The sequence below is a fragment of the Nuphar pumila genome, chromosome 15 (assembly GCF_984573655.1).
Source record: "Nuphar pumila chromosome 15, dmNupPumi1.hap1.1, whole genome shotgun sequence".
Taxonomy (NCBI): Eukaryota; Viridiplantae; Streptophyta; class Magnoliopsida; order Nymphaeales; family Nymphaeaceae; genus Nuphar; species Nuphar pumila.
Genome location: NC_143263.1, coordinates 26,789,774 through 26,800,133, shown reverse-complemented (window position 1 = coordinate 26,800,133; position 10,360 = coordinate 26,789,774). Strand labels below are relative to the sequence as shown.

Sequence of the window (10,360 nt, the reverse complement as noted above, 5' to 3'; positions counted from 1 at the left end):
TGCATTTTTTGAGCAAACCCAAATCCACAATATCCAAATCGAATCTCTTGCAAGATCTACTACCTATAAGGAATCTAAATAGAGTCTTAGTTCAATTTAAGCTCTTGAATTTTGCTTGAATTTAAGCTAAATTTAACTTAAATTTTGCTTGAATTTAAAAGTTAAATTAAACAAAATTCGTAGGTATTATACCCTACCCCATTAAAAAAATTTCGTCCACAAAATTATGTTAGGGTTACCTATCAAATAACTTCAATCAATACAATTATGACCATTCAAATTAAAATCCGACAAGAATTTAACATGAATTTCATATTTAAATATCAAAAAATTATAAAAAATTCTCAAGTATTACACTGTATAAATTTATCAACAAAAATAAACTCAATAATTATGAAAATTCTATTAGGTCGATGTAGATGCATTCAAAGTGCACACACATATAATAGTCAGTCGAATATGAGAACTACCGTGTGAACCGCGATTTTCATGGAATTTTTTTTATTTTCTCTTAAATCTAACAAAACATATGTAATCGACATGCTTTGTTTTATAACGATCACCTCTTGAATCATCTGATTATGATGCACAAATGGGTTATTTTAAGGCTTTAAAATCAACGACTGTTAATCTTCATAAATATGCAAGCATTCAAAAATCACATTTTTTATAAAAAATACATGATCCTAGTTCATTCATATTGAATTTACCATGTTGAACACATCCACATGGTTGGATTTGAATTTTTTTTTGAAAAAGCCAGTATTTTCAATTCTCATACTCTAATGACTATATATATAGGAAGGGAGATTGTCCAACAAAAGGAAGGTCTAAAATATGCAACCAATGATGATTGGACAACTCTCCCTCTCCAATGTTTGAGTGTTTCATCAATCAAACCTTATATATTCTCTTTTCATAAGTTATTTAGCAAGAAATATGATTAATATGAAGACTTTAGACATCTAAACCAGTATTTTTAAATGAAAAAAATTGAAAACTCACAAAATCTCTATAATACAAAGTATTATATGGGCCATTGATTTAGAGCACTTTAAAAGAAATGCATCTCAATATAAAAAAATCATAATCTATGACATGTTGCTTACTAAATAAATGATAAAAGTCTAAAAACTCGTCCGTAAGGAAAGGAACATCATTGATCTTCATCAGTTGTAGATTTTGGACCTTACTTTGGTTGAACACATATACACACACATACACACATATATAGATTAATCAAATATTAGAGTAATTGTGTTTAACATTAGATGAATTCAATATTATGAAAATGACTAAAACACTCATAAATAATGACATTTTTGAAAATGCAAAATTATTTTTTGATGTCAAAAAGGCAACTTAGATAGCTTCATAATGTTACCTTTTTGAAAAATGTGTTTTACTTTTCAATTCTCTTATAGTTTAAAAGACATATAATTTCTAAAAAAAGTAACCATGCATTTTAGAAAATATCATTCTTTGAAGGGTATGTTAATCATTCTCATAAGGTTAAATTCTTTTAATGTTAAAGCAACTAGTTTAATGTTAGATTAACCCTATATAGAGTCACTATAATATGAGAACTACCGTGTGAACTGGGCATTTGAAACACTTTTTTTGCAAACCCAACCATCTATATGTGTTTGGCATGGTGAATTTGCTAGGAATCAATGGTTGAATAGTGTATTTTTATGAAAATTATGTTTTTTAAATGCTTAAATAATTATGAAAATGATGAGTTTGTTGATTTTAAAGCCTTAAAAAATCTTGTTTGTGCATCATAATCGAATGATTTAAAGAGCACGCACTTATGAAACTGAGCATGTAGATTAAAACCGTATGGTTAAATTTAACATAAAAAAAAGAAATCCATAAAAATCACAGTTCACATGATAGTTCTCATATATCCAATTCTCTTATTCTAATGACAATACATATAGTAATACATTTGTAATATATGAAAAATGCTAAATGAGTTTTTTGGGCTTTTTTCATTTTATTTTAAAATTCTGATCATACAAATGTGATCTATGTATTTGATTTTATAGGGATCATCTCTTGAAGTGTTCGGTTCCGACAAGTGGGTGAGTTTTTATAAGGTTAGAAAAATCAACTATCCAAAATCTTTCTAAAATTTCAAAGCTCCAATGAAAAAATATCAAAAAATCCATAAAACCCATTTAGCGTGTTTCATTTTTCATATTTCATTTAGCACAGATGTATTAACCCTATATATATCAAGTCTTCTTTCACCTTGCATTGCATTCATGAAGCCACATGTATTATACACATCATAATCCCAACTAAAAAGTTTGATTATTATAATGACCAAAATGTTAGTTTATGCCAACTTTCAAATCCTTATAAAGCATAATTTCACTACAAGAAAATCGTGGATTAGCGACGGCTTATATCCATCGTTAATCCATCTCTAAGCCGTCGCTAAACTATTTAGCAACGGATTAGCGATAGATAGAGGCCATCGCGAATTTTTGCTTGCTAATTAGCGGAAAAACTTATCTGTCGTTAATTCCGTCGCTAATTTGCGACATATTAGCGACAGACATTATCCATCGCTAATCCATCGCTAAATTTAAAATAAAAAATAAAAAAAATGATCCTTGTTGGGCGGTATTCTAGCAGCAATAAGCCGGACTTATACCGCACCCGACATGCATTGCACAGAATGATCGCTTTGCCTCGTCGCCGGACTTGTATCGTCCTCCGTGAACCGGTGCTCTCTGGCGTCACCGTCCTCCGTGAATTGGCATCGTCGTCCTCCGTGAACCGGCGTCGCCGTCCTCCGTGAACCGATGCTCTCCGGCGTCGCCGTCCTCCATGAACCGGTGCCGTCATCTTTCGTGAACCGGCGTCGCCGTCATCCTTCGTGAACCAGCGTCGCCATCCTTCGTGAACCGGCGTCGTCGTCCTCCGTGAACCGACACCGACGTCCTCCAGCGATCGCCGATCGTCCTCCGGCGTCGCTGTCCTCCGTGAACCGGTGCTCTCTGCCGTCGCCGTCCTCCATGAACCAGCGCCGTCATCTTCCGTGAACCGGTGTCGCCGTCATCCTCCGTGAACCAGCGTCACCGTCCTCCGTGAACCGGCGTCGTCGTCCTCCATGAACCGGCACCGACGTCCTCCAACGATCGCCGACCGTCCTCCGGCGTCGTCGTCCTCCACTCTCATGTACATGCTCTCCAACGCGCTCTCCGACGTCGCCGTCCTCCGAAAAAGTCGGTTTAAATCGAGCGCGATTGATTTAAATTTCGAACGGGGAGAGGGGGAAAATTTCGCGCTCGGTTTAAATAAAAAATTAGCGAGGGATTTAGCGAGAAAATTTTTCCGTCGCTAATTAGCGACAGAAAAATTCTCTCGCTAAATCCCTCGCTAAAATGTTTTTCTTGTATTGAGAATTAGCGACGAAACAATTGTTGTCGTTAATCCGTCGCTAATTAGCGACGAATTAGCTAGCGAAAACTTTCATCGCTAATCCGTCGCTAATTAGCGACGGATTCATGAAGAAAGTTTTCTCTAGCTAATCTGTCACAAATTTGCGACGGAAAATATCTGTGGCAAATTTCCATCGCTAATTAACATTTTTCTTGTAGTGTTTTTGCTGTTACCGTTGCATTAACTCCACAACTATAGGTAGGGGTGGGTAATGGGTTGGCCTAGCCTTTTTTTTTTTAATTTATAAGCAGAAAAAAACACACCCAACATGAAGAGCTGGTCGCACTAGCTCAGCTTGCCATACCTACGATCGTTGGATGCATAAAACTTTGAGGCTAAGACCTCTGTCCCCATATCCTATGCTATGCATTGGCTTGCACAGAGAGGTGATGCCCATGGAAATCGAACCATGACTGCCCGTCTAGCAGCCAAGGCCTCACCCCACTACGCCAAACCTCCTTGGGGCAACGGGCCGGCCTGGCCTGCTAATGGATCGGGCCGACCAGGTCATTGACTGGCCTGGCACGGTCAAAGCTCGAACCATCAATTGACGATCCAGGACAAATGTCAGGTCCGTACATTAAAAAAACTCCAGCCCACAACCCGGTGGGTCTAAATGGGCCTGGCCGGGTCATGCCGGGCTGAATATATATACATTTATATTAATACATATATATGTGTTATATATAGAGAAAGGGAAAAAGAGAGAGAGGGAGAGTAGAGCATATCTGCTTGATCCATAGGTGCTTAAGCACCTACTTGGTGATGCTGGTTGTCCATCATGTGCTTGATGGATGGACAATGAAAAAACAAAAAAGTCTTGTCAAAAATGAGTCAAAATGCATAATTTTTTTTTTTTGCTAAAAATATCCTTTAGCCGTGCTCAAAAAGTGCCCCTAATGCCCTTTTGGGTGCATTTTGACCCATTTTTGATGACATTTTTTGTTTTTGCACTGGTCGTCTATGGCCAGCATGATCAAGTTGGTGCTGAAGCGCCTATTGATCAAGCAACCATGTTCTACTCTCTCTCTCTCTCTCTCTCTATATATATATATATATATATATATATATATATATATATATATATAGAGAGAGAGAGAGAGAGAGAGAGAGAGAGAGAGAGAGAGAGAGAGAGAGAGAGAGAGAGAGAGAGCAGTGGGAAGCTACCCGACCGCATCCCTGCCCGATGGTACCAGATTGCTAGGTACCATCAATTTTTGGTGTTTTTTTTCGAAATCTTGGGCTTAAAGATGTGTTCAACATGATTGATTTACTAGAAATTGACACATGGATTATTTGATTACGATGCATGAATAGGTTTTTATAAGCTTCAAAATCAACCATCTATACTTTTCATAAAGTTTTGAGGCTTCAAATACCATTTTTTCCATCCAAAGTGCATGATCTAAGTGTCAATTTCTAGTAAATCAATCATGATGAACACATCTGTGAGGTTAGAAATTAAAAAAAAAAATGCTGAAAAAGTGTTAGTGGGTTGGGTTACTATGTTTTCTATTTGGTAGGTTTCTCTCTCTCTCTCTCTCTCTCTCTCTCTCTCTCTCTCTATATATATATATATATATATATATATATATATATATATATATATATATATATATAGAGAGAGAGAGAGAGAGAAATGGGTCTGTGCTAAATGAATTTTTTTTGCTCTTTTTGTATTTTTCCCCTAGTTTTTACCCCATAAATGTGTTGGTTATGGTCAATTTATGAGGAAGCCACACCTGAATCATGTGTTTTCTATGAAAAAAATGATATTTGGAGCCTAAAAAACTTTCAAAGATTTTGGACCGTTGATTTTTCGAATGTTATAAAAACTCACGTGTCGGAATCAAACACTTCAAGTGCTGATCCTTATAAAATCAAGTAGATAGATCACATCTGTATCATCAGAATTTGAAAATAAAATGAAAAAACCCTGAAAATATCATTTAGCATGTTTCATTTAGCACAGACTCATTACTCTAAAAATAAAAGGGTAGGTGTCCGACGCATTTTGTTCCTATCGCATGCCTACCGAGCTTGAATACAGGTTTTCAGGTTTTTTTCAAAAATCTGACCATACAATGCATAATCAATTTACTAGAAAATCACACTTGGAACATGTTTTTTTGAGAAAAAATAAATTTTAAAGCATTGAATATTTTCTAAAATTGAAGACAATTGATTTTTTTGAATTTTATAAAAACTTGGTGTTGGAATCAGACGATCGAAAAGTCAATTCCCACAAAATCAAGCAGGTAGATCACATCAATATGGTCAGATTGTAGAAAAAACAAAAAAAATTCTTTTCAAAGCTCGGAAGGTACGCGGTAGGCACTTACACATTACTCTCTCTCTCTTTCTCTTATATATATATATATATATAGTGACAAATATCACGAGATTTATGAAAATCTCGTGATAATATCGCGAGAAATTGCCTGAAAGTTTTAAACGACAATTTCTCCCAAGATTTTCGAAATCTCGTGGGATTTATGAAAAAAACATAAATACCACGATTTAAACATGATATTTACGTTTTAAACGGCTATTTATCATGAAAAAATGTGTATTTTTATTTTTAAATAATTTTTATTAATATTTTCTTATATATTTTCTTATATTTTTAAAAATTTTAAAATTATTTTATTGCCGAGATTTTGCCGAAGAAAATGCGGGATTTATGAAATTTTTTCAATTTCTCACGAGTTTTTGAAAAATGAGAAATTGCCCTTTAAAACATTTGTCACTATATATATATATATATATCCAGGCCGGCCCTTGTGAGCTCGATACTCTTTACATTGTAGGTAGACATAGGAATGCACAATAACGTCACATATGGAGAAAACCAAATTTTATTGCCATTGAAAACATTCCATATTTAGGTTTATTTTCACCAGATGCGTCGGTAGCCTGCACTCTTTACATAACCTCCCCTTTATTTCTGTGTGCAAAATCTTATTGCCAATTAATTGAAAACATTCCATACTTAGGTTGTCTATGATGGGTTTATACATGGCCGCTGAAGGCATCCATGCTTTTTGTCCTCTTATTTTGCAGAATGACCGTTCTATTGGTGATAGTCTCTCTTCTTCTAAGTCATGGGGTAGATGGGAGAGTCCCTCCTATCAAAGGCCACTCTCCCGTTAAAATTGTTCATGTTAGTGTCATCATCACCACCATCATCATCAAAACCATCTCATGTCTTATGGCTAATGGCGTTTGTATGTTTGCAACGCAGAGCGAAGATGGGGATGTGATCGATTGTTATGATATCTACAGACAACCTTCTCTGCAGGATCCTTTGCTTAAAGATCATGTCATACAGGTTACTTTTATATATTTTTTCTGCCATCCTTGAAATGATGAATACTATTTCAAAGCCTATTTTTGTTTGTATTGTGAAATACAAGTGATGAAATGCAGATGAGTCCTAGCTTTTCCATAACAGCTGCTGAACCTACAAAGACCAATGGAGCCCTCCAAACGCGGCCTAAGAGTGTGAATTGTCCGAGTGGAACTGTCCCCATCCTTAGGCCTCACGCTAATAAAAAGGAGAACAGTACTTTTCCAACCACCAAAAAGAGTTATGATGCACTCCCAGCTGATAACCGACAACCTATTCGTGAGGTAAAATCATGATGTATATATATGTATAGGATAATAAATCTGTGCATAAATGAAATATGTAAAATTGGGTTTTCGGTCTTTTTAGTGTTTTTTCATGGTTCTGACCCAACAATTGTGTTGGATATGGTCGATTTACTAGGAATCCATACCTGGATCATGTATGTTTGATAAAAAATGATATTTAGAACCTCAAAATTTTACAAAGGTTTTGGCCGGTTATATATATAGAATATTGGTTTCTCCTAACTGTCCATATGGTATGGACAGTGCTGATGTCAATGTTCCAAGCCATGTATAGCAAATCTGACTATACACATGTATTCAGCATGTTCTATTGGCTAAGATCATATATTTTGGTGAAAAAATATGATTTTATGAATATTTAAATTTATCAAAATTTTGAGCCATCGATTTTTGAAGCCTTATAAAAACTTGTTCACACTATTCTACTAAATGTACCATGTAGATCAGATCTATAAGGCTAGATTCCAAGAAAAATAAATCAAAGGTTGTTAGGAGTAACCAATCTCTCTCTCTCTCTCTCATATATATATAGAGAGAGAAAACGTTTGCACATGCAAAAATAACAGAAAGAAAAGATCACCATTTAAAGTAACATCTATGCATGATTTTACTGATAATTACCTATTTTTAAAATTTTACTGATATTTTGGATAGATTGAGCTATCAAAGTCAACTAGTTTCCAAGGATTCTCATAAACCCTTTGTTGCTTTAGCAAAATTTTTATTTATCTTGAATTTTGCTGTCTTTTTTGCCTTTTCAGTTGCCTAATGTAAACTTTTTTATTATTTTTTGCAAATAGGTTTCCATCCTATTGGTCTGTAAAGGTCCATATTAGGTGCTGTCAATCACGAAGAAGTCTTAATTTAATGATTAAATGGGCCTGCGTTTATTTTAATGGTTCTAAACATGTGCTAAAAGCGATTTTATTTGGATCTTGTTTTAAGTTTAGATGTATGAGTTTGACCTTATAAATTAATGAGCTTCTATAAGTTTTTGCAGGGATCCAAATATATACAGGTGTAGACCCCAGTAGGAACCATGTTGCAAAATATTGGCGACATTTTGGAAATATCATGATATTTCATCGAGTGTTTATCCCGATATTAATTAACCTGACAAAAAGGTGCCAATATTTTCATATACACTTAATACCTTTTCCCTCACAGTTTTAACATATAGTGTTTTATTTGTATCAATATTATTCCGACAATATTCCCGCAAATATATATATATATATATATATATATATATATATATATATATATATATATATATATATATATATATATATATATATTGAAAGGCAGACCCCTACCAGTTAAACAACTATACCATTGGGTTTTGAACCTGCAACGTCTCAACACAAAGTGACGTGCACTAGCTGCTCCTACCAGACAAGTGGAGACCCCGTTGGTAAAAGATCCAAAAAATTTAATTGATCGGGAGATTTCCCTCATCAAGAAAATTCTTGAGAAAACATTTATGGCACTGATTAAGAATGTAGCCTGGACTTAGATCTAGAACCATAAGGTACATGTGAAGAACCCAAATGCAGATTAACTTTGGAGCTTTATGCTTGAATCTGCTGGACCTCAATCTGCCTCTGTTTAGACACACTTGTTATTTAACACTCAAACAAGATCTACTTCTCATTCAGTACCTCCATAGCGTGGTCGACCTTCTTGCTTTTGGTTAGTACCAAAGTTGGATTGGGTAAAACCTGGTTCATTCAAAGATTAGGCAGCGCTAGAAGGAACCGAAATGCAAGGCTGATTATTTTTTGCTTGTCCATTGCACAAAGCTGGGCTTGACTGAAAAATTAATGCAGTGGTGGTTTATTTCATGTTATCATTTCTCTAATAATTGTATGGTTGTTCTTTTGTTGCAGTTCGCTACCATGGCACCCCAAAACCCTCCAAATTATGGGTACTTTGGAGCAGGAGCCAGTATAAATATTTGGCAGCCAAGTTTAGCAGTACCAAACGAATTCTCCAGTGCTAGAATGGCTCTCACCAACCGTGGTCCTGCAGGCGAAGATGCTATATTTGTTGGGTGGACGGTCTGTCTCTCTCTCTCTCTCATTTACTTTTAGAATTAAATGCTACCTCAATAATACTTCATAAATGATGATTAGATAACGATTGTGAATGAGTTATCTTTTTTTTTTATTAATAGATAAGAATTGCATTAATAATAATTTAAACTAATTGCACAATGCGGCAACTGAGGAATCAGCCAAAAGAAGAAAATAATCCATTGGATGTCTTGAAACATCGGCTCCGGGTCTATTGCTGGCAACCATGTGGAATGCGTTGTCATGTGTATATATGTATAATAGCTCATTAATGATATATAACGATTAAATAGTCGTTTATGGGGATTTGACTTTAAAACTACATGATTTAGACTGCTATATTAAGTGTTATCAAATGGTGTGATGCAGGTGCAATGCCGTGTTAGAAGAGTCCATGGTACATAGGTAGCGCTCATTCGTTAGGTGCTCAAACTAAGGTCACTCACACTGAGTGTCTATGGCGCGGCATGATGGACGACTCAATGTCTTTTTTATGCAAAAAGACTTTTACTGACGCTATGTTGGCATATGCATACCTTCCAAAGTTATTTTGAGGAGAGGCAGAGTTCCCTAAAGTCTGTTAAGCTAACACTTTATGAGTTATGCACTGATAGGAAACCAGCTTTAATTTATCTTTGCAAGTAGGGGTCTCATCAATAACCTTGATATGGCCTTCCTTCTTATGGTCTATATGCCTATTTTTCTTGGGTCACTTATAGCTCCTCCCCAGTGGGTTGCCTACCTCTCAAAAGCCATCCATCCCTGAATTTTATTCCTCTATGTCTTGAGGGAATGTTTGTCTCTTCCCAGGGTAATCCCTTTACTAAAAAGTAGCCAGAGGAAGACAATGACTGACTTTTTTCATCTTTTTTTACTTTGGTTCTGTGGGATTGAGAGGATGACCGATCGGATTCATTGCAACACTACGAACAATTGGGTGTATGCCTATCCACCGGATAGAACCCCTTTTTAAGGATTGAGGATGATCGACCAGATTCATTGCAACACCATGAATATTTAGGTGTATGCCTAACCACCAGATAGAACCCCTTTTTTCTTCTTGCAGAGTAACCCCAAATCCTGTTATTCCAATTACATTGAATGATCTTTTGAATTGGTAAAGACTCTCTAGTCCTTCATTCCGAAAGGTGACAGGGCTGACCTGTTAGGTC

The 10,360-nt window shown here is 35.6% G+C and overlaps 1 protein-coding gene across 1 annotated transcript in view; it reads left to right on the top strand.

Annotated features, from left to right (window-relative positions):
- Positions 1-6,520: 6,520 nt before the first annotated feature.
- LOC149814898 (uncharacterized) overlaps positions 6,521-10,360 on the top strand; it is a 30,962-nt gene continuing 27,122 nt past the window's right edge. Inside the window, exons 1-3 of the mRNA XM_089990439.1 lie at positions 6,521-6,787; positions 6,886-7,089; positions 9,003-9,173. Of these exons, the coding sequence (XP_089846565.1) occupies positions 6,521-6,787; positions 6,886-7,089; positions 9,003-9,173 (642 nt within the window). The remainder of the gene's footprint in view (positions 6,788-6,885; positions 7,090-9,002; positions 9,174-10,360) is intronic.